General features: G+C 46.9%; 8 protein-coding genes across 8 annotated transcripts; 6 read left to right on the top strand and 2 right to left on the bottom strand.

Annotated features, from left to right (window-relative positions):
- Positions 1–4,048: 4,048 nt before the first annotated feature.
- Positions 4,049–5,278, top strand: H6S33_008393 (uncharacterized protein; the record flags this gene model as incomplete). Its single annotated transcript, XM_044839736.1, has 1 exon — positions 4,049–5,278. The coding sequence occupies one exon, from the start codon at positions 4,049–4,051 to the stop codon at positions 5,276–5,278; it is 1,230 nt and encodes a 409-aa protein (XP_044687938.1).
- A 74-nt stretch (positions 5,279–5,352) lies between these two features.
- On the top strand, positions 5,353–6,036 carry H6S33_008392 (uncharacterized protein; the record flags this gene model as incomplete). Its single annotated transcript, XM_044839735.1, has 1 exon — positions 5,353–6,036. One exon carries the CDS (start codon positions 5,353–5,355, stop codon positions 6,034–6,036), a length of 684 nt encoding a protein of 227 aa, XP_044687937.1.
- A 377-nt stretch (positions 6,037–6,413) lies between these two features.
- On the bottom strand, positions 6,414–9,755 carry H6S33_008391 (uncharacterized protein; the record flags this gene model as incomplete). Its single annotated transcript, XM_044839734.1, has 1 exon — positions 6,414–9,755. The coding sequence occupies one exon, from the start codon at positions 9,753–9,755 to the stop codon at positions 6,414–6,416; it is 3,342 nt and encodes a 1,113-aa protein (XP_044687936.1).
- Positions 9,756–9,970: 215 nt separating this feature from the next.
- Positions 9,971–11,200, bottom strand: H6S33_008390 (uncharacterized protein; the record flags this gene model as incomplete). The annotated part of the gene is made up of 1 exon (XM_044839733.1): positions 9,971–11,200. The coding sequence occupies one exon, from the start codon at positions 11,198–11,200 to the stop codon at positions 9,971–9,973; it is 1,230 nt and encodes a 409-aa protein (XP_044687935.1).
- An 819-nt stretch (positions 11,201–12,019) lies between these two features.
- H6S33_008389 (uncharacterized protein) lies at positions 12,020–14,518 on the top strand (the record flags this gene model as incomplete). Its single annotated transcript, XM_044839732.1, has 2 exons — positions 12,020–12,998; positions 13,053–14,518. 2 exons carry the CDS (start codon positions 12,020–12,022, stop codon positions 14,516–14,518), a joined length of 2,445 nt encoding a protein of 814 aa, XP_044687934.1.
- A 1,657-nt stretch (positions 14,519–16,175) lies between these two features.
- H6S33_008388 (uncharacterized protein) lies at positions 16,176–17,930 on the top strand (the record flags this gene model as incomplete). Its single annotated transcript, XM_044839730.1, has 1 exon — positions 16,176–17,930. One exon carries the CDS (start codon positions 16,176–16,178, stop codon positions 17,928–17,930), a length of 1,755 nt encoding a protein of 584 aa, XP_044687933.1.
- Positions 17,931–18,225: 295 nt separating this feature from the next.
- On the top strand, positions 18,226–21,028 carry H6S33_008387 (uncharacterized protein; the record flags this gene model as incomplete). The annotated part of the gene is made up of 2 exons (XM_044839729.1): positions 18,226–18,989; positions 19,096–21,028. 2 exons carry the CDS (start codon positions 18,226–18,228, stop codon positions 21,026–21,028), a joined length of 2,697 nt encoding a protein of 898 aa, XP_044687932.1.
- A 1,607-nt stretch (positions 21,029–22,635) lies between these two features.
- Positions 22,636–24,458, top strand: H6S33_008386 (uncharacterized protein; the record flags this gene model as incomplete). The annotated part of the gene is made up of 9 exons (XM_044839728.1): positions 22,636–22,960; positions 23,017–23,197; positions 23,409–23,417; positions 23,505–23,522; positions 23,654–23,737; positions 23,823–23,888; positions 23,940–24,037; positions 24,119–24,165; positions 24,306–24,458. The coding sequence occupies 9 exons, from the start codon at positions 22,636–22,638 to the stop codon at positions 24,456–24,458; spliced, it is 981 nt and encodes a 326-aa protein (XP_044687931.1).
- Positions 24,459–24,567: the final 109 nt, after the last annotated feature.

Here is a 24,567-nt window from a genome sequence, read left to right as displayed (position 1 = left end):
TCCTAGAATTGGTCAGGTCAACAGTCAGCATAGTAACACCACTCTCGAAGGAGGGGGTAAGAGCCAACTCCTGGTGGTCAGATGAGATGAAACAGATGAAGGCAAGGGTAAACGCAGCAGAAAAGAAGGCGAGAAATACAAGGAAATCCAATCACGTGGAGGAACACCGGAAGGCTTGCAGAGAATGGACAGTCATGATCCGGAAAGCAAAAGCGGACCAGCGGGAAAAGACGATGAACGAGGCGAAAGGTAGTGAAGTCTGGAGAATCCTAAACGTAGGAAGAAGAAGAGACACAATCATACCAACCATACAAGGTGAAGAAACGTTTGCGGGGAAGTGCCAAGCTCTAAGAGCCCAACTTTTCCCCTCGAAACGGACGTCCCCCGACCACCCCCCCCCTAAACATTAGACCCCCTTCTTTTGACCTTAGCAACACCTTCGACATAGTCACCCCCGAAGAACTTAATAAAGCAATCGACTCCTGTCCAGCGCACTCGGCGACCGGCCCGGATGGCATTCCTTATACCTTTATTAAAGCAATAGTCAAAGCAAACACAACTCTAATCCAAGACATGTTCTCCGCCATGCTCCGGCACGGCGTACACCCAGCGGAATGGAAAATAGCTAAGTGTATCCCGATCCCGAAACCCGGTAAAGCAAACTATCATGAAGCAAAAGCCTACCGGCCCATTTCCCTTCTACAATGTTTCAGCAAAATCCTGGAGAAGATAGTGGCCCAAAGACTCTGCACCGCTGGAGAAATTCTAGGCACACTCTCAGCGAATCAATTTGGGGGAAGACCAACCATCTCGGCAATCGACGCCCTGCTGAGAACCTTAACGCCAATACAACAAAACCTACTACTGAAAAACAGTACCGGAGTCGCTCGGCGAGACAGACCAGCGATCCTAACCAATGATATCCAAGGAGCATTTAACTGCGTTGACTACCTACTCCTCGCGGAAATCATGCAACAACAAAAATTCCCTACCTACTTAACAGAATGGTGCAAGGAATTCAATACCGGCAGAAAACTACAGTTTAAATTCAACCATGAGCTAGAAGAACCACAGCCCTATGATTCTGGAGTGCCGCAAGGTAGCCCCATGTCCCCGGTGCTATTTATGATCTATGCTGGAGTAATCCTGGACCCAACAAGCAGCCCGAAAGAGATGGACACTACTTACATCGATGACGACGCGCTGGTACAAATATCCAAAACACCAGGCTTCACAATCAAGAGATTAGAGGAACGAATGAGAGAGAGACTAATAAAAGCTGAGCCACTCCAAATTAAATACGACCCGGATAAATCCGACCTGATCTTCTTCCGGCTCACCACATCATCCACACAACACCCACGACTTCCAGTCAAAGTTAACAATATCAATATACACCCCAAGGAAAGACTGAAATATGTAGGAGTCTGGATAGATCCGACCCTTTCCTTCCGGCCCCACATCGAAGCAGCGATCGCAAAAGGCCTTAAAGCCCTCCACCAGATTCGATACACTGCCCGCTTGCCAGGCATAACGGTCAAAACAATCCATCATATCATAACACAAGGCTTCCTCCCAAGCCTACTCTACGGATCCGAGGCTTGGTGGACTGGCGCAGACCACATTATAAGATCCCTCGAACCACTATATAATGAAGCGGCCCGGATCATCACTGGCCTACCACGATGGACCAAGAGAGCTAAACTCCTCCGAGAAGCAGGACTACCCCCCCTAGATTACCTCCTAACATATCGCTCAAGAAAGTACGGAACCAGAATACTCTGCACCGAGGCAACCCATCCCAACAATGAATCCCTAATTGAGCTCCTCCCATACAGAGAAGCAAACATCAAAGGGACAGGTCTACACCGAATCGCTTCCCTCCTACTCCCATATCAAACCCCCGGAAATGCGAGAGACAAGTGGAACCAAAACAAACTACTACACGACCACCTGTTGGAAGAATGGAATACACAACCAATACCGGACTACCATCACCGGGGGGAGTTCCGCCCCCCTTCCAAGATTGCGAAACTCACCCTAACGGAGGCGAAAAAAGTTTTTCGAATCCGGTGCCAAACTACCCGAATCGATAAACACGCGGTATATACAGACCCCGAACCATGCCAGTGTGGTATGGAAAACTCAGCGAAACACACACTTATGGAATGCCCAGCGTGGGCTCGAATCCGTGCCCCCCTGATAGAAAGGATCCCCGGAGCGATGACCTGGGAAAACTGGATGTTTACAAACTTGAAAACGGACCTTATCTTACAATTTGCAAAAAACTCTCAACTCTCGAAGTGGTACGAGTCGGCGGAAGCGGAGGTGGACCTAGAAGCGGGGATGGAAGAAAATGATTAGGGACGGGATTAGGAAAGGGCGGTTTCCTTTTACCTTTTTAACTTTGGTTTTTACTTTGTTTTGATGGATCCAGCGCCCGAGTTCGCTGAGATATGTTATTTCTCCTTGTCGTTGGGTTGTTTCTGGTTGGGTGTCGTTCTGGAATCTCCTTATTCTTGTTGATGTTCGTTCGTGTTCGCTTTTGTTCTTGTTTGTTTGTTCGTGTTTGTTGTTTTCTTTCCTTTCGTTCTTTTGTTTGGTTCGTGTTTTAGGCGGTCGGGTCGGCGTGCGATAAGTCTTGTACTTCAAAGCAATATAAGTTTCTTCTTCTTCTTCTGTATTCTACTCGCTCGCCTCTGGCTCGCGATAGGATTTCTTTCCCCCCGAGATGGAGTTATACTGATTCTCGAATTGCTTCGGTCCCTGAACTTCCCTCGCTCGACACCCCCCATTCTTTGCTCGTTCGGTGCCCTCACGGGACGCGTCCACCGTTCACCCCTCGCCAAACCAGCGGCTACTCTCGAAAGCCGCCTTCGCCCCTCCTTATTTTCACTCATCGCACGAGTGATCCCACACGTCGGGTACGCACACTATCAGTAATCTCCAGTCAGCGAGAACCTACTGCCAAAGCGCTCGACAGCCCGCGAAGTTAGCGACCTCTCGGTCGCGAAACTATCGTCAAATTTTTTACCCGAGGTCCCGTGACCTTACCCCTCTTTATCGGCCTTAACCAGGCCACCCACTTTTACCCGAGGCGGCCCGCTCCCCTCACTCCAACTCAACCGGTCTCCGAGACCACCCTCAATACAATACGGTCGGCACTTTCGATTGCGACCCCCATATATACTGAGCCTTCGGCTCAACCCTTTTTGCATGTCCCCTCCAGAGGACACCACTTCAAATACGACTCGGGCACAGTCTTTAGCCGTTGCTCCAGGGACCGACGACCCCACCCACTCCTTACTTGACCATCCGGTCACCACTCCTTAATTCCTCGCTGCCTGACAACCAGATGCCCGAGGACCCACTCTTGAACAACCCCCCCTCGCTTCCACCCTGACGCTATTGCGGTTGGCCTTTCCTGCCTTCGTGCGCATGGTTTCCCAGTCCTGTTAAGGTTCGTCCACAGATACGACACCGGGAACGTTGGTAATGATATCGTTTCGATTGAATACTATGTATAGGATTGTGCTCGCTTATGTAGTTGACGGAGAAGCTTGGGGTTCACTCTTACTACGGGGAGGTTTCTTTGTTGTCGCTTAGATTCTGCTTACCTGTACCACTTGTTATTCGCGCCCTCTTCATGCGCTGTTTTTCTTATCGTGTACGTAGTTCTCATAGCTGCGGTAGTTAGTTCTTGTACTTTGTTTTTTGCTTTCGGGTTAGTCGGTGGAGGTTGTAGTCGGGTAGTTAGGTGTGCGATAAGCTTCGGCTTCTAAGCAATATAAGTTTCTTCTTCTTCTTCTTCTGTATTTATTCTACGAATACTATTCTTTGTCCGTACTACGTCATAGGGCTCCAACCGGTTTATCATACCAGGTAGAGCCACCTCATAGTCCATAGTCAAAGTATACCTTTACGTCTACGTCCACGTCTACGTTACTACCGAGGTTGTATTCCTTGGCACCACAGTCTATCGCCGACGGTCCTCGTGATACGTAGGTTGCGTCCTCTATCGCCAACCAATACAATATCATAGTTTACAATGTCGGAACATGCATCTATTGATTATCAACAACTCAGCGATAGTATCCAAGCCCTTTTTCGAGCGCATCCACAGGTCGATGATACTGTTGGAACTGAAGCCTATGCACTTCTCCAACAGTGCCGACATGGTCTTGCTCAATATGCAACGGATTTACAGGAGGTAGAAGCGGAGGCCGAGAGGGCGAGGAGAAGGTTTGAGCAAGATCTTGCTGCTGCCCGAGCTCAACAGGCTCCTGTTGAGACCGTCGCCCCTGTGCAAGCACCCGTCGAAGACAATGTTCCACCTGCACCCCCAGTACCACCCGCTACAGATACTACCTATCAGTCGGAGAAGCTCCCAGATCCTGAAGTATTTAAGGGGGATCGTGATCGAGAAAGACTACACCTGTTCAAGCAACAAATGAAGATTAAATTATTGGGAAATGCCGATCGCTATCCCACACTACAGTCTAAACTATCCTATGCATTCAGCAGATTGGAAGGCGTTGCCGCTAATCAGTTTTTACAATACGTCGGTGAAGAAGGCATTGCTTTGCCCTCTATGCTACGATTTTATGAGATTTTGGATACTGCTTTTGGGGACCCCGATCGGATGCGTACGGCTAGGAGGAATCTTAGGAACATCCGTCAACGAAATCGAACGTTCGCCGATTATTTTGCTGAGTTTCAACGATATGCTGCTGAGTCGGGTATGGATGAAGTCTCTCGGATTGAGGCTTTGATGGAAGGTATTAATGCGGAACTCGATGAATCAATGATACACCATGACACTCCCGCAACGGTAAATGCTTGTGCGACACTTCTGCAACGGTTGGATAATCGTCGCCGAGCAGCAGAAGCTAAGCGAGGAAGTAAAAAACCTTGGACTACTACTACTACTCCGGCCCCTCGTCCTCCACCAGCAAGTCCTGTTTCCACTCCCCACGCTGTCGCCCCAGTCGCCAATGCACCTGTTACTGAAAGTCATCCCTCATCCCACCCGGGAGGTGATGTACCAATGGATCTATCTGGAGGACGTCGTCGCCCCTCCCCTACCGAAAGAAATGCCCGCTTAGTTGAGGGCCGATGTTTCTATTGCGGAGGTGTTGGACATATGGTTAGGGATTGTCCTCAAGCGAGGGCAACTGGAAATCAACCAAGGAGGCCTGTGATGAGAGGAGCGGCGTTGACAGTGGAAGAAAATGACGGAAGCGATAACGAGTCGGCAAAAGATTTGTCCCTGCACTAAGTGGCTTAGCCCAGGGACCATTTAAGGATTTTTCTAGGATGTGTATTTCTGGTTTCTCGGTATCAGAGGAGGAAATGGATGAAAATCAACTTGTAGTAACTTGTTCGATTTCACAGAATAAAAATTCGTTTATACCTACCTACGCTCTTATTGATACCGGAGCATCAGGATATGCTTTCATTGATGAATCTTTTGCACGCCACAACAATCTTACAATGACCCCCCTCAAAATACCTCGCCATGTAGACGTTATAGACGGAAGACCTATTAAGTCAGGAAAAATTACCCATATTGTCGATGTCTCGGTAGACATTCATGGCCATCAGGAGACGGCGCCATATTTTGTAACGAAGTTAGGACACTATCCAATTGTGATGGGGATACCTTGGATGCGACGACATGATGTTACGATTCGACCGAAAGAAAATCTACTTGTTTTTGACTCTCAAAGCTGTTGTCAACACTGTTCACTCAGTGGAACTGCAGTTATTGTTCATGGTATCTCGATTCCCTTACCGGAACACCATACAATTATCGTTTCAGCAACTGAGAAACCCACTATCGATATTGAACAATTAGTACCGAAAGAATTTCACCATCGTCTCCATATGTTTAAAGAATACGATGCTTCAATTCTCCCACCACATCGACCATCCCATGACATCGAGATAGTATTGGAGGAAGGCAAAAAACCACCATATGGTATCACGGGGACTGTAGGCAATAGACTGTGGTGCCAAGGAATACAACCTAGGTAGTGACGTAGACGTGAACGTAGATGTAAAGGTATGCTTTGACTATGGACTATGGGGTGGCTCTGCCTGGTATGATAAACCGGTTGGAGCCCTATGACGTAGTGCGGACAGAGAATAGTATTCGTGGAATAAATACAGAGGTTGCGTAAGGAAGAAAGAGAAGAAGGAAAACAGACAAAAGCACGAGACAACGCCCCCTTATATATCCATCCATAATCCAACAATGACTAATACCTTCGCGTAACAGAAACCCAAAGAACATAACAGAAATCCCCATTACAAATCCTAATTCCACTGCACGATACCTCCTTCCCTCATCCCAGTTCATCACCTAGCCGAAATACATAGCTGCCATTACAGACCACGCCCCCCTCTAAGGCCTACCTCCTGGTAGGCTTAGGCTTCTCTGGATAACGCTTATGGAATCGTCTAATAATTTCAGGTGAATGTTCAAGGTCCGATAGCGGTTGCCAGGAGGCTTCGTCATATCCCATATATCGTACCAAATATTCAAATCTTCCTCTTCGTTTCCTCGAATCCAAAATATCTTCGACTTCCCATTCTTCCTCCCCTTCGATTTCAACCGGAGGTGGTGGTAATCGTTGTTGTCCTGGTAAAGGATCATTCGCTTCAGGTGACAATAACGAAACATGAAATACTGGATGAATTTTCATCGACCGGGGAAGTTCCAACTCGTAAGCATAGGGATTAACGATTCGTTTAACGCTATAAGGTCCAATACGTTTCCAATCGAATTTCTTAGAGGGTCGCTTTGTTAGAATATGACGGGTCGAGAGAAAAACCTTATCTCCTAAATAATATCGAGGAGCTGGAGTTCGATTCCTATTGGCTGATTCTTCTTGTATCCTTTGCGCCCGGAACATTTCTTCTCTTAGGAAGTCCACCACATCCTTCATTTCCCTTGCAATACGGTTCGCTTGATCCTCCGCCGTCGTTCGACCATGTTCCAAAGGCCCAAATGTTATCCTAGGATTCCTTCCCGAATTAGCATAAAAGGGGGAAACTTTTGTTGTTTCGGAAACGTGGTTGTTGGTTGCAAATTCAGCCATCGGTAGCCATCGGACCCAGTCATCTTGTTGATAGGAAACATAGCTTCGGAGGTATTGTTCCATTATGGCATTAATTCTTTCTGTCTGTCCATCTGTTTGGGGGTGGAATGCAGTAGAGAACTTTGGCGAGATTTCCAATCGATCACAAAGGGACCTCCAGAATTCCGCGACGAACTGTGTTCCTCGATCGGATACCATAGTGTCGGGTAATCCATGTAGCTTCCAGACGTTATCAATATATAGCCTTGCTACTTCCTGTGAGTCCGCCTCCTTTGTCGTTGGTATCAGATGCCGCATTTTGGTTAGTCTATCCACCACGACCAAAATCGCATTATACCCATCACTCTCAGGAAGATCAGTTACAAAGTCCATCGAGACATCTGTCCAGGGTCCATCGGGAATTGGCATGGGGCGAAGTACTCCATAAGGTGCATTGTGTGATGCCTTGCTACGGGTGCACACATTGCAATTCCTAATATACTGATCGACAAACTTCCGCATCTGTGGCCAGTAATATTCTCGACTTAGGAGCTCCAGAGTCTTCGCTCTACCCGGATGTCCTGCAGATGGTTTGTCATGATATTCTTTTAAAAGCCTTAGTCGAAGGTCATCATCGTCTGGTACATATAGCATGCCTCGATAAAGCAGCCGACCGTTGTTATCTTCCATACATTCGGCAAGTGAGATTTTGTTTGAGTGGCGTATGCCATTCCGAAGCATATTGAGAACCTTGTTTGGGAAACTATCCACTTGGTAAGCTTTTGAAAATAACTCCTCTACAGTGGACGCTCCTTCAGCGGATTCATTTGACAAAGAACCCGCGAACAAACTTAGCTTGGTATCCAAATTTTTTCGCTTCAGAATCACTTGACTCTGATGCGTTAACCGTTCATCCCCCTCTTTAGGTAGGTCACCTGACCTCCTAGTCAATGCATCTGGTTTTGTTCCTTGTTTTCCTGGCCGAAATTGTATAACGAAATCGAAGCGTGAAAGAAATTCGGACCAACGGGCTTGTCGACGATTTAACAATTTTGTTGTCATAAAATACTCAAGATTCCGATGGTCGCTAAGAACTTCAATTGGAAATTGAGCTCCCTCCAGATGATGTCGCCATTCTTCAAAACATCGTATAATTGCTAAAAGCTCTTTGTCATAGATTTCGTAGTTGCATTCTGCGGGAGAGTGTTTCTTGGAAAAGAAAGCAACTGGATGTAGAATTCCTTCGTTGTCACGTTGAGATAGGATTCCTGCTGAAACATAGTCGGATGCATCAGTTTCTATCACAATTTTTCGATCTGGATTAAAATGAGCTAGTATCGGTGCCGTTGTAAACATCTTTTTCAAAGTCTGAAATGCTTCCTCCCTTTCATCCGTCCATTCAAATTTAACGTTTTTCTTTGTCAAGGCTGTAAGCGGGGCAACAATTTTCGAATATCCCAAAATAAACCGTCGGTAGAAATTTGCAAATCCTAGGAATACTTGAACATCACGAAGGTTTGTCGGTGTAGTCCATTCCAAAACATCGATAACTTTCTTTGGATCCATTCTATTCCCATTCGGAGTAAGGATTAAACCAAGATATTTTGTTTCCTGAACCATAAATTCACATTTTTCAGGTTTAAGGTGAACATGATTTTCATCAAGTACCTTTAGAACCTTTTGAATATGTTCTTTATGTTCTGATAGGGTCTCGGAATAGATAAGGATATCGTCTAAGTATGCTGTTACGAATTGATCGAGGTAGGGACGTAGAATATCATTGATCCAATGCTGAAATGTAGCAGGGGCATTAGCTAATCCAAACGGCATTACTGTATATTCGAAATGTCCATATCGAGTCCGGAATGCTGTTTTCCATTCATCTCCCTCCGCTATCCTGATTTGATTATATCCCCATCGTAAATCCAACTTAGTATAGTATCGTGCTCTTGATAACTTAGCCAGGGTTTCTTTCAACAATGGTAATGGATATCGATTTTTGATTGTAATCGCATTTAGGCCTCGATAGTCAACACAAAGTCGAAGGGTTCCATCGCTTTTCTTCACAAACAGTATGGGTGCTCCCGCTGGTGATTCACTGGCTCGAATAAATCCTTTGGGTAAATTTTCATCAAGATATTCTCGTAGTGCTTTTAACTCAATTTGAGATAATCCATATATAGGTCCATATGGTGGTCGTTTGCCTTCCTCTAATACTATCTCGATGTCATGGGATGGTCGATGTGGTGGGAGAATTGAAGCATCATATTCTTTGAACATATGAAGACGATGGTGAAATTCTTTCGGTACTAATTGTTCGATATCGATAGTGGATTTCTCGGTTGCTGAAACGATGACTGTATGGTGTTCCGGTAAGGGGATCGAGATACCATGAACAATAACTGCAGTTCCACTGAGTGAACAGTGTTGACAACAGCTTCGAGAGTCAAAAACAAGTAGATTTTCTTTTGGTCGAATCGTAACATCATGTCGTCGCATCCAAGGTGTCCCCATCACAATCGGATAGTGTCCTAACTTCGTTACAAAACATGGCGCCGTCTCCCGATGACCATGAATGTCTAGCGAGACATCGACAATATGGGTAATTTTTCCTGACTTAATAGGCCTTCCGTCTATAACGTCTACATGGCGAGGTATTTTAAGGGGGGTCATTGTAAGATTGTTGTGGCGTGCAAAGGATTCATCAATGAAAGCATATCCTGATGCTCCGGTATCAATAAGGGCGTAGGTAGGTATAAACGAATTTTTATTCTGTGAAATCGAACAAGTTACTACAAGTTGATTTCCATCCATTTCCTCCTCTGATACCGAAAAACCAGAAATACACATCTTAGAAAAATCCTTAAACGGTCCCTGGGCTAAGCCACTTAGTGCAGGGACAAATCTTTTGCCGACTCATTATCGCTTCCATCATTTTCTTCCACTGTCAACGCCGCTCCTCTCATCACAGGCCTCCTTGGTTGATTTCCAGTTGCCCTCGCTTGGGGGCAATTTCTAACCATATGCCCGACACCTCCGCAATAGAAACATCGGCCCTCAGCTAATCGGGCGTTTCTTTCGGCAGGGGTAGGGCGACGACGTCCTCCAGACAGGTCCATGGGTACATCACCTCCAGGACGGAATGAGGGGTGATTCTCAGTAGCAGGTGGGTTGGCAGCAGGGGCAGCAGGACGGGGAGCAGGAACAGGATTTGTTGGTGGAGGGCGCGGAGCCGGGGTCGCAGTAGTAGTCCAAGGTTTTTTACTACCTCGCTTAGCTTCCGCCGCCCGTCGTCGGTTATCCAATCGTTGCAAGAGTGTTGCACAACCATCTACCGTTGCAGGAGTCTCATGGTGTATCATCGATTCGTCCAGTTCCCCATTAATTCCTTCCATCAAAGCCTCAATCCGAGAGACTTCATCCATACCCGACTCAGCAGCATACCGTTGAAACTCAGCAAAATAATCGGCAAAGGTTCGAGTGCGTTGTCTGATGTTCCGAAGATTTCTTCTAGCTGTACGCATTCGATCGGGGTCTCCAAAAGCTGTATCCAGAATCTCATAAAACCGTGTCATAGAAGGTAAGGCAATACCTTCTTCTCCCATGTACTGTAAAAACTGATTGGCAGCAGCACCTTCCAATCTGCTGAACGCGTACGATAACTTAGACTGTAGTGTAGGATAGCGATCGGCATTTCCTAATAGCTTAAGTTTCATTTGTTGCTTGAATAAGTGTAGCCTTTCCCGGTCACGATCCCCCCTGAACACGTCGGGGTCTGGGAGTTTCTCCGACCGATAGGTGGTACCGGTAACTGGTGGTGCTGGGGGTACAGGTGGAGCATTATTTCCAATAGGTTCTTCGTCAGGGGCCACAATCTGAACAGCAGTTTGTTGAGCTCGGGCAGCAGTAAGATCTCGTTCAAACATTCTTCTTGCCCTCTCAGCCTCCGCTTCTACCTCTTGTAAATCCGTTGCATATTGAGTAAGACCATTTTGACACTGTTGAAGAAGCGCATAAGCTTCAGCTCCGACAACATGATCGACCTGTGGATGCGCTTCAAAAAATCTTTGGAGGTTATCGTTGAGTTGTTGATAATCGACATGGACATGTTCCGACATTGTAGGCTATGGTGTTGTATTGGTTGGCGATAGAGGACGCAACCTACGTATCACGGGGACTGTAGGCAATAGACTGTGGTGCCAAGGAATACAACCTAGGTAGTGACGTAGACGTGAACGTAGATGTAAAGGTATGCTTTGACTATGGACTATGGGGTGGCTCTGCCTGGTATGATAAACCGGTTGGAGCCCTATGACGTAGTGCGGACAGAGAATAGTATTCGTGGAATAAATACAGAGGTTGCGTAAGGAAGAAAGAGAAGAAGGAAAACAGACAAAAGCACGAGACAACGCCCCCTTATATATCCATCCATAATCCAACAATGACTAATACCTTCGCGTAACAGAAACCCAAAGAACATAACAGAAATCCCCATTACAAATCCTAATTCCACTGCACGATACCTCCTTCCCTCATCCCAGTTCATCACCTAGCCGAAATACATAGCTGCCATTACATATGGACCCATATATGGATTATCTCAAATTGAGTTAAAAGCACTACGAGAATATCTTGATGAAAATTTACCCAAAGGATTTATTCGAGCCAGTGAATCACCAGCGGGAGCACCCATACTATTTGTGAAGAAAAGCGATGGAACCCTTAGACTCTGTGTTGACTATCGAGGCCTAAATGCGATTACAATCAAAAATCGATATCCATTACCATTGTTGAAAGAAACCCTGGCTAAGTTATCAAGGGCACAGTACTATACTAAGTTGGACTTACGATGGGGATATAATCAAATCAGGATAGCAGAAGGAGACGAATGGAAAACGGCGTTCCGGACTCGATATGGACATTTCGAATATACAGTAATGCCGTTTGGATTAGCTAATGCCCCTGCCATATTTCAGCATTGGATCAATGATATTCTACGTCCCTACCTCGATCAATTCGTAACGGCATATTTAGACGATATCCTTATCTATTCCGAGACCCTATCAGAACATAAAGAACATATTCAAAGGGTTCTAAAGGTACTTGATAAGAATCATGTTCACCTTAAACCTGAAAAATGTGAATTTATGGTTCAGGAAACAAAATACCTTGGTCTAATCCTTACTCCGGATGGGAATAGAATGGACCCAAAGAAAGTTGTCGATGTTTTGGAATGGACCACACCGACAAACCTTCGTGATGTTCAAGTATTTTTAGGATTTGCAAATTTCTATCGACGATTTATTCTAGGATATTCAAAAATTGTTGCTCCACTTACAGCTTTAACAAAGAAAAACGTTAAATTTGAATGGACGAATGAAAGGGAGGAAGCATTTCAAACTTTAAAAAAAATGTTTACAACGGCACCAATACTAACTCATTTTAATCCGGATCGAAAAATTGTAATAGAAACCGATGCATCCGACTATGTTTCAGCAGGAATCCTATCTCAACGTGACAACGAAGGAATCCTACATCCAGTCGCTTTCTTTTCCAAGAAACATTCTCCTGCAGAATGCAACTACGAAATCTATGATAAAGAACTTTTAGCAATTATACGATGTTTCGAAGAATGGCGACATCACCTGGAGGGAGCTCAATTTCCAATTGAAGTTCTTAGCGACCATCGGAATCTTGAATATTTTATGACAACAAAATTGTTAAATCGTCGACAAGCCCGTTGGTCTGAATTTCTTTCACGCTTCGATTTCGTTATACAATTTCGGCCAGGAAAACAAGGAACAAAACCAGATGCATTGACTAGGAGGTCAGGTGACCTACCTAAAGAGGGGGATGAAAGGTTGACGCATCAGAGTCAAGTGATTCTGAAGCGAAAAAATTTGGATATTAAGCTAAGTTTGTTCGCGGGTTCTTTATGAAATGAATCCGCTGAAGGAGCGTCCACTGTAGAGGAGTTATTTTCAAAAGCTTACCAAGTAGATAGTTTTCCAAACAAGGTCCTCAATATGCTTCGGAATGGCATACGTCACTCAAATAAAATCTCGCTTGCCGAATGTACGGAAGATAACAACGGTCGGCTGCTTTATCGAGGCATGCTATATGTACCAGACGACGATGACCTTCGACTAAGGCTTTTAAAAGAATACCATGATAAACCATCTGCAGGACATCCGGGTAGAGCGAAGACTCTAGAGCTTCTAAGTCGAGAATACTATTGGCCACAGATGCGGAAGTTCGTCGATCAGTATATTAGGAATTGCAATGTGTGCACCTGTAGCAAGGCATCACACAATGCACCTTATGGAGTACTTCGCCCCATGCCAATTCCCGATGGACCCTGGACAGATGTCTCGATGGATTTTGTGACTGATCTTCCTGAGAGTGATGGGTATAATCCGATTTTGGTCGTGGTGGATAGACTAACCAAAATGCGGCATCTAATACCAACGACCAAAGAGGCAGATTCAAAGGAAGTAGCGAAGCTATATATCGATCATGTTTGGAAGCTGCATGGACTACCAGATACCATTGTATCTGATCGAGGAACACAGTTCGTTGCAGAATTCTGGAAGTCGCTTTGTAATCGGTTGGAAATATCACCAAAATTCTCTACTGCATTTCACCCCCAAACAGATGGACAAACGGAAAGAATCAATGCCGTAATGGAACAGTACCTCCGAAGTTATGTTTCCTACCAACAAGATGATTGGGCTCGAATGCTACCAATGGCCGAATTTGCGACAAACAACCATGCTTCCGAAACAACAAAGGTCTCCCCGTTCTATGCCAATTCGGGAAGAAATCCAAGAATGACTTTTGGCCCTTTGGAACATGGTCGAACAACAGCTGAGGATCAAGCGAACCGTATTGCAAGAGAAATGAAGGATGTAATAGATTTCCTAAGAGAAGAGATGTTTCGAGCGCAAAGGATACAAGAAGAATCAGCCAACAAGAATCGAACTCCAGCTCCTCGGTACCATTTAGGAGATAAAGTTTTCCTATCGACTCGTCATATTCTAACCAAACGACCTTCCAAGAAATTCGACTGGAAACGTATTGGACCTTATAGTGTTAAGCGCATTGTTAATCCCTACGCTTACGAGTTGGAACTTCCCCGGTCAATGAAAATTCACCCAGTATTTCATGTTTCATTACTGTCACCTGATGCGAATGATCCCTTACCGGGACAACAACAGTTACCACCACCTCCGGTTGAGATCGAAGGAGAAGAAGAATGGGAAGCCGAAAATATTTTGGATTCGAGGAAACGAAGAGGAAGGTTTGAGTATTTGGTACGATATAGAGGATATGATGAAGCCTCCTGGCAACCACTATCGGACCTTGAGCATTCACCTGATATTGTTAAACGATTCCATGAGCGTTATCCAGGGAAGCCTAAGCCTACCAGGAGGTAGGCCTTAGAGGGGGGCGTGGTCTGTAACGGCAATTAGGTAATTCTGGCTAGGTGATAAATTGGAACGAGGGAAGGAGGTATTGTGCAGTGGAGTTAGGATTTGTAATGGGAATTTCTATTATGTTCTTTTGGTTTCTGTTACGCGAAGGTATTAGTCATCGTTGGATTATGGATGGATATATAAGGGGGTGTTGTCTTGTGTTTTTGTCTGTTTTCCTTCTTCTCTTCTTTCCTTATGCAACCTCTGTATTCTACCCGCTCGCCTCTGGCTCGCGGTAGGATTTCTTCCCCCCGAGATGGAGTTATACTGATTCTCGAATTGCTTCGGTCCCTGAACTTCCCTCGCTCGACACCCCCATTCTTTGCTCGTTCGGTGCCCTCACGGGATGCGTCCACCGTTCACCCCTCGCCAAACCAGCGGCTACTCTCGAAAGCCGCCTTCGCCCCTCCTTACTTTCACTCATCGCACGAGTGATCCCACACGTTGGGTACGCACACTGTCAGTAATCTCCAGTCAGCGAGAACCTACTGCCAAAGCGCTCGACAGCCCGCGAAGTTAGCGACCTCTCGGTCGCGAAACTATCGTCAAATTTTTTACCCGAGGTCCCGTGACCTTACCCCTCTTTATCGGCCTTAACCAGGCCACCCACTTTTACCCGAGGCGGCCCGCTCCCCTCACCCCAACCCAACCGGTCTCCGAGACCACCCTCAACACAACACGGTCGGCACTTTCGATTGCGACCCCCATACATACTGAGCCTTCGGCTCAACCCTTTTTGCATGTCCCCTCCAGAGGACACCACTTCAAACACGACTCGGGCACAGTCTTTAGCCGTTGCTCCAGGGACCGACGACCCCACCCACTCCTTACTTGACCAACCGGTCACCACTCCTCAATTCCTCGCTGCCTGACAACCAGAAGCCCGAGGACCCACACTCGACCCACCCCCCCTCGCTTTCACACCTGACGCTGTTGCGGTTGGCCTCTCCTGCCTTCGTGCGCGTGGTTTCCCAGTCCTGTTAAGGTTCGTCCACAGATATGACACCGGGAACGTTGGTAATGATATCGTTTCGATTGAACACTACGTTTAGGATTGTGCTCGCTAATGCAGTTGACGGAGAAGTTTGGGGTTCTTACTTTTACTACGGGGAGGTTTCTTTGTTGTCGCTTAGATTCTGCTTACCTGTACCACTTGTTATTCGCGCCCTCTTCGTGCGCTGTTTTTGTTTTATTATGTACGCAGTTCTTGTAGCCGCGGTAGTTAGTTTTTGTACTTCGTTTTTGCTTTCGGGTTAGTCGGTGGAGGTTGTAGTCGGGTAGTTAGGTGTGCGATAAGCTTCGGCTTCTAAGCAATATAAGTTTCTTCTTCTTCTTCTGTATTCTACTTGCTCGCTAAGGCTCGCAAAGAACTCCCTGATAACAAACCTCGCTTCAAAAACACTTTTATTTTATTCCCTTCGGTTTACCCTGGTATACCATACCAGGTTGAGCCACTTTGTCCCCGATCGTACGGTCGCGTTTGTTGTTCCTAGCGAAAGAAACACCACAAAAACTGGCTTCTAGCGAAGAATTCTCCAGCCTTGACCTCCCGAAAGGAAGGAAAAGAAACCTTTCTGAAACATCACTCTACGCCGCCAGAAGAACTGGACATTCAATCATGTCGCAGCAAGCTTTGCTCCAGTCCTTTTTTACCCAGTCTTTCCAGCAAGGGACAGCCCCCCCGCAGAACAGGAACACTCCGGTCCCCAACCCAACCCCATCCGGAGCTCAGGAACAGGAATTCTCCTCGACCTTTGCAACAGAATCCGACTACAACGACCCATACCAACCAAGAATTGACTACCTCTACCCGAGCATTGTCCCCCAGGACACCCACACCCAGACGGACCTGAACTATATCACCTGGGCCATCAGACATGCTACCAGCCGGATCTGCCCACCCTCCGACAGGATTGAAATCCTCGAAGAGCAAACAACTACACTCCGGAGAACAGTGGATACACTGAGACACCAGATCGAGGCGCAGACACATATGATCACCAATATGCATTCGGCGATCCACGCCCTCCTCAGCAAACAACCGCAACCGCAGCAACCGCAGCAACCGCAACAACAGCAACAACAGCAACAACAGCAACAACAGCGAAAACCACAACAACCGCAAGGACAGAGAATGCCCCCTCCAGCGGTCCCACAAACAGTTCCCCAAGCAGCGCCACAGGCAGCTCATCGGGCCCCCCTACCCGCACCCCCCCAACAAGCCCCACTCCGGGGATGGAAGGCAGGCACCTGGGCCGCCGTGGCCTCGGCACCCGGCCCTGCCCAAGGAAACTTCCAGGTTGTCGAGAGGAAAAAGAAGTCCGCAAAGCCAAAAGCGGACCCCCTCTTCAAACCAGAATACACCAAAATCAACAGGGAGATCATTGTTGAAACCACTGCCCCATCCGATGTCAACCCCTCTGAGATCAGGACCCTAGTCAATGCAAGGATTCAGGACGAATCCTGCCATTTCATTTCAGCAAGGAGAACACCCAAGGACAACTTCATCCTGGAAACAAAGTTCGTCACCCCTGCAACAAAGGCAATGGAATATGCCAAAGAAATTGAGGAGGCCCTCCTCACCCTACAGGTACCGGTCACTGTCATCCGCGCAAACTCTAAATGGTCAAAGTTTCTCCTCCATGGAATTCCCACAACGGTCAGGGAGGGCATCGAGGCGGGACAATTGGTAGCATCAGAAATCAGAAGCAACTATGGAGAGAACTTCCAACTTGCACAGATTCCCCGCTGGATCTCCAGAGCAGAGACTCGAATGGAGAAAACCCACTCATCAATGGTCATCGCGCTCCCAGGACAAATTACAATGGAAACACTAGGAGTTAAATTCCTATCTCTCTTCAACCGAAGCTGCCATATCGAGGCCTTCCTCCCAACCTTCCCGGATACTCAGTGTGCAAAGTGCCTCGAGTACGGCCACCGCCAAGAGAAATGTAAGAACAATGGGAAATGCGGCCACTGCGCCGGAGATCATCTTACCAGTTTTCACCCATGCAATCAATGCCAGGGAGGATATAGATGCACCCACACTCCAATTAGATGCCTGAACTGTAAAGGAGCTCATAAGGCCTCCGACCCAGCATGCCCCGAGAGAGCCAAACGCCGATTCCTCAATAAAGGGAAGGAAAATGCCCCACCCGCTCAAGACCCACCGGCCGCACCCGTCCAGGAGCTGCTTCCAATAGTTCAAGTACCAGCCACCACCCCAGTCGGAGCCACACCCATTCCCGAAGATGACCAACCCATGACAAATAATGCTTATGCCTCGAACCACCGCGCTCGCACACCAACTCAATTGTGCACGGAGCGAACTCATTACCAAGGCGGCGGTAGAAGAAGCGGAAACAGACTCTAGTATTTATTTCCTATTATTACAAGAACCATGGACCTCAGCAGAGGGATACCCACCAGAATCAAATCTCTTTTATATTTTTACAGCCAGCAATACCAATACAAAATGCGCAACATACGTCCGCAAACACGCCAACCTCAAACCAAAACACCACTACACACACGATAATTTTATAGTATCGATTACGGTAGAAATCCAGAACAAGAAAACCCAAATCCTAAACATATACTCCCCAGGCCGAAGTGGCCCCTTCGCTCAAATAGCAAGTACAATCCAAACCCTTGATAATTGTCTAGTAATGGGAGACTTCAACTGCCACCACCAAATGTGGTACGGAGTAAATTCACATGAATACAGAAACAATATTCGAGCAGACCGCGTCAATGGTGCACGACTAAAACGATGGATAACCCGACAGAAACTGTCCCTCCTGAACGAACCAGGCGTCTTTACGCATTTCCCCAGAGACAGAGGGAAAAGGCCCACAACCATCGACCTTACATTTGTAAAAGGCCCAATACTCGATCATAACCTACGATGGAGCACTGAACCCTACGGAGCGGGCTCAGACCATGGGAGAACCTCCGTTCACTTACACTTGGAGAAACCACCTTTTGTACCAAGACGAATGTGGCGACAAACAGACTGGAAGCTATTGGAAAACCACATGTCAAACATTTCCATCCCTGCAGAGGCATGGGAAACCAAGGAACTTACGGAACAGACTGTTGATTTCTTTCTAGAACTGGTCAGGTCAACAGTCAGCATAGTAACACCGCTCTCGAAGGAGGGGGTAAGAGCCAACTCCTGGTGGTCAGATGAAATGAAACAAATGAAGGCAAAGGTAAATGCAGCAGAAAGGAAGGCGAGGAACACAAGGAAACCCAATCACGTGGAGGAACACCGGAAGGCTTGCAGAGAATGGACAGTCATGATCCGGAAAGCAAAAGCGGATCAGCGGGAAAAGACGATGAACGAGGCGAAAGGTAGTGAAGTCTGGAGAATCCTAAACGTAGGAAGAAGAAGAGACACAATCATACCAACCATACAAGGTGAAGAAACGTTTGCGGGGAAGTGCCAAGCTCTAAGAGCCCAACTTTTCCCCTCGAAACGGACGTCCCCCGACCACCCCCCCCCTAAACATTAGACCCCCTTCTTTTGACCTTAGCAACACCTTCGACATAGTCACCCCCGAAGAACTTAATAAAGCAATCGACTCCTGTCCAGCGCACTCGGCGACCGGCCCGGATGGCATTCCTTATACCTTTATTAAAGCAATAGTCAAAGCAAACACAACTCTAATCCAAGACATGTTCTCCGCCATGCTCCGGCACGGCGTACACCCAGCGGAATGGAAAATAGCTAAGTGTATCCCGATCCCGAAACCCGGTAAAGCAAACTATCATGAAGCAAAAGCCTACCGGCCCATTTCCCTTCTACAATGTTTCAGCAAAATCCTGGAGAAGATAGTGGCCCAAAGACTCTGCACCGCTGGAGAAATTCTAGGCACACTCTCAGCGAATCAATTTGGGGGAAGACCAACCATCTCGGCAATCGACGCCCTGCTGAGAACCTTAACGCCAATACAACAAAACCTACTACTGAAAAACAGTACCGGAGTCGCTCGGCGAGACAGACCAGCGATCCTAACCAATGATATCCAAGGAGCATTTAACTGCGTTGACTACCTACTCCTCGCGGAAATCATGCAACAACAAAAATTCCCTACCTACTTAACAGAATGGTGCAAGGAATTCAATACCGGCAGAAAACTACAGTTTAAATTCAACCATGAGCTAGAAGAACCACAGCCCTATGATTCTGGAGTGCCGCAAGGTAGCCCCATGTCCCCGGTGCTATTTATGATCTATGCTGGAGTAATCCTGGACCCAACAAGCAGCCCGAAAGAGATGGACACTACTTACATCGATGACGACGCGCTGGTACAAATATCCAAAACACCAGGCTTCACAATCAAGAGATTGGAGGAACGAATGAGAGAGAGACTAATAAAAGCTGAGCCACTCCAAATTAAATACGACCCGGATAAATCCGACCTGATCTTCTTCCGGCTCACCACATCATCCACACAACACCCACGACTTCCAGTCAAAGTTAACAATATCAATATACACCCCAAGGAAAGACTGAAATATGTAGGAGTCTGGATAGATCCGACCCTTTCCTTCCGGCCCCACATCGAAGCAGCGATCGCAAAAGGCCTTAAAGCCCTCCACCAGATTCGATACACTGCCCGCTTGCCAGGCATAACGGTCAAAACAATCCATCATATCATAACACAAGGCTTCCTCCCAAGCCTACTCTACGGATCCGAGGCTTGGTGGACTGGCGCAGACCACATTATAAGATCCCTCGAACCACTATATAATGAAGCGGCCCGGATCATCACTGGCCTAGCACGATGGACCAAAAGAGCTAAACTCCTCCGAGAAGCAGGCCTATCCCCCTTAGAACACCTCCTGACATATCGCTCAAGAAAGTACGGAACCAGAATACTCTGCTCCGAGGCAACCCACCCCAACAATGAATCCCTGATCGAGCTCCTCCCTTACAAAGAAGCAAATATCAAAGGAACAGGCCTACACCGAATCGCTTCCCTACTACTCCCATACCAGACCCCCGGAAATGCGAGAGATAAGTGGAACCAAAATAAACTACTACGCGACCACCTGTTGGAAGAATGGAACACACAATCAATACCGAACTACCACCACCGGGGGGAATTCCGCCCCCCTCCCAAGATAGCGAAACTCACCCTTACGGAAGCAAAAAAAGTATTTCGAATCCGGTGCCAAACCACCCGAATCGACAAACACGCAGTATATACAGACCCCGAACCATGCCAGTGTGGTATGGAAAACTCAGCGAAACACATACTCATGGAATGCCCAGCGTGGGCTCGAATCCGCACCCCCCTGATAGAGAAGATCCCCGGAGCGATGACCTGGGAAAACTGGATGTTTACAAACCTGAGAACGGACCTCATCCTACAATTTGCAAAACAATCTCAACTCTCAAAATGGTACGAGTCGGCGGAGGCAGAGGCGGACCTGGAAGAGGGGAGGGAAGAAAATGATTAGGGACGGGATTAGGAAGGGCAGTTTCCTTTTACTCTTTAAATTTGGTTTTATGTTCTGTTTTTGATGGGTCCAGCGCTCGAGTCCGCTGAGATATGTTATTTCTCCTTGTCGTTGGGTTTTCTGGTCGAGTATTGTTCTGGAATTTCCTTGTTACTATTCGTGCTCGCTTGTGCTTGTTTTGTTCTTGTTCTTGTTCGTTTGCGTTTATGTTTGTTGTTTTCTTTTCTTTCTTTCTTTCTTTTGTTCGGTTTGATTTGTGTTTTAGGCGGTTGGGTCGGCGTGCGATAAGTCTTGTACTTCAATGCAATATAAGTTTCTTCTTCTTCTTCTGTATTTATTCTACGAATACTATTCTTTGTCCGTACTACGTCATAGGGCTCCAACCGGTTTATCATACCAGGTAGAGCCACCTCATAGTCCATAGTCAAAGTATACCTTTACGTCTACGTCCACGTCTACGTTACTACCGAGGTTGTATTCCTTGGCACCACAGTCTATCGCCGACGGTCCTCGTGATATTCTTCAGTTTTCGTTATCATCCAAACTCAAACAGCGTCTCACCCCGATGGAGAATATGAGTCCGATCAACGACCAACGCCTAGTCATGGCGCTTATCTGAACACATACCTTGCACCCACCTATTGCCCCTGCAATCTGTCGTTGCCGAAGCTAATCATAGTAAGCACAGCTCGAACCCTGGGCAACCAGGCGCTACAGTGCAGTATATGTACCTACTCTGGCCCGGCCTCACTTCCTTTGAACAAATATATTCGAGGACCTCACTTCGTTTGAGTAGCCTACCTACTGTTGTTGTAAGTTACGATCGGAACCTTTTATCGCCTCTGCTTTCAATCTTTGCATCGTTAGACCCCGAACGGCAAGGGAGAACGACATCTATACTATTGCGTCACCGCTAGAAACCGAAGGCAACCACCCAATGCCAAAAGCACGCATAGGTCCAGATTTGTTCACAACTCATAAACGCGGAGCCGAGTACAACCATCCCTGCTCGCTACCCTCGCCTAGCTCTCGGTATGCCAAATGATGCACTTTCTTCTGTTTTTTCCTCTTGATCTGTTGTTTCCGTTTTTGTCTGCTCACTGTTTCGTACACGTTCCTTTGATAGCTAGCGCATTGAATTTTTTTTTTTTTTTTTTTTTTGTGTTTTTTTCTGAAAATTATATTAATAAAAAAGAAAACTCTACACGTCTTGTTGGTTGAATAATTGCAGGTCTCTTCCTAAACAGAACTTGCTGGCAGTGCGCACATTGGTAGCTAGAACCTGCTGACAGTACGCACATTGGCATGCATGCATTTAAGTTTAACCGCCCTGTAGCTGTTCCCAGAATAACGCACATTTCGGGACATAAAAAGGCTATCGTCTCCCCAATACCCTCTAACCTGCCACTGTCATCTTTCACTTGGCATCTTTCACCTGCCGCCTTTCACCTGCCGCCTTTCACCTGCCGCCTTTCACCTGCCGCCTTTCACCTGCCACCTTTCACCTGCCGCCTTTCACCTGCCATCTTTTAATTTCATCGTTTTCAAAACTGAGCGTGCATCACGAGTTGAAAGCAGTTCATTCTCTCCATACTAGTTTATGCACAATGTCCAATTCACCATCATCGCAGCCCTCTATCCCATCTTCGTCTGTTTTTAATCCCTCGATGGATACCTTCACTCCACCTGATCCATCTACGAATACATCTCCCCCTGTTTCCGATCCACCACTGGGTGCTTCTATTGCATCAGACGATATTCATGCCGCAACACCTCACTCCTGTAGTTCAACACCTCTGCCTGAGGGCCCGGATTTGCGCCCACCCCCCGAGGTCCCACTTCCTCCGTATGCGGAAAGGCAAAAGCCTGGATTTTTCTTTGAAACTTTAGGCATAGGCTCGAAGAGAATCAGCAGGAAGCCTCTTCAAGATCGTAAGTCGGATGCATAACACTCGAGATGTTTTGTGTTTTGTTGACCGACTCTGTAGACGTGAGTGATGTATGGAGAGCTAGACCAGAATGGGCTACAACGGAATCTAGCTGGACGGAGCTTCCAGAACAGGAGCGGCTGTCGGCGGAGAACGAGTTGCAACGCGCTCTTGAAGCTCAGTACCCTCTTCCTGGTTACACGGCCAAGCGGGTGCAAGGGTGCCGGAACTGGTTGCCAAGGTTGATGTTAGCGGAAAGACACACGCAAAGAAAAAGAAAGCGGATTTCACGCCGACGCCAAACCGGCTCTCGCGCGGAGTGATTGTTTTTCTCTTGGGTCATTGATATAGGTAATGAGACCACTGTTGTATTTAGACATCAACTCGAGTGTTCACTTTATGGTTGGATGAGTACTTATTTATGTTCGAAGGAGATATCATATCTAGCAAAGTATCTTAAGGTAAAATAGTAGTGCGAGGGTGTCGAGGGAAGTAATCGAAGTATAAATGGAACAAAAGCGGTGCTGACCTCAAAGGAATTCACAAAGGAAGGGAGATAGGCTGGTGTAATTGTATAACTAGAACGCAATGATGGGGTCACAATGCCATTACCAAGAGGATTGTGAGAGCGCAGGAGCGTATTGAAATTGAGGGGGGGGGGGGGGGGGGAGGAGTCTATATTGAACCGACATTGCAGGTATACACAGAGGACAAGAATTCCCGGGGGGTGGATAGTAACCACTACCAAGGGGATTCAGTGGTTGCTCGCCGAGTTGTCCAAGTAAGCTTGGCGTGACCGCGGGAAGCGCTCAAGTCGGGATAGGAGTTGGTTCAAGAAGTTGCGGGACTGACTCGACGTATGAAAGTCGAGACTTTTGCCCGAGCCCTTTCTTTTTCAATTGGGCCTTCAACACCCCCGAGGGGCCGTTCTTGTTTGCTTGACGGGTAGTATCGCGGGGGTATTTCATCCGGGGTAATTTCAGGGACCATGCGGAAGGGTCTGTCTTTGGTGAGAGTTGTAGGCCCGACGAAGGCCCAGGGTGGGACTCTGTTAAGCTTTCGGGTTGGTACTGTTTTGAAGGTTGGTGATCTGCTGATTGGTCCTCGACTGAGGGTTGGTGTTCTGTGGAAAGGTCGGGCTGGAATTGTATTGAATTTTCAGGTTGTTGGGATGATGTTGCATATGGGTTTGTGGACGCAGGTTGTTTGGTATGTTTGGGAATAGAAAATGCCAAGCAGGATACCCACTTGTGTCGAGTAGTCTGACAGTCAGGGTTTTCCCAATCTCTAGTGGCTAGTCAATGATTATATATTTGAAATGGAGAAGGATTACTAACGGGTTACTGTAGACATCGATGCAAACATCGGCAACGAGATCTGGGAAAAAAGGATCCTCGTTCTCAAGAATGTATGCAGACAATGGCCGTGGGCCGCAAGAAATAATATCGTGGAGAGTGTGTCCAGGGATAGAGGAACACCATGCTTGGTTACATGTTGTTTAGTAACGCTGGGAGTTCGTTTGGAAGATACATCCTGCGGTTGTTTTACAAGCACAGCTGCGCCGAAAACAAAAAGAATGAAGGCACGTGAAGTGAATAACATGTTCGTTAC

This window comes from Morchella sextelata, assembly GCF_020137385.1.
Source record: "Morchella sextelata strain SCLS chromosome Unknown scls_26, whole genome shotgun sequence".
NCBI lineage: Eukaryota > Fungi > Ascomycota > Pezizomycetes > Pezizales > Morchellaceae > Morchella > Morchella sextelata.
This window is presented reverse-complemented; position numbering and strand designations above follow the sequence as displayed.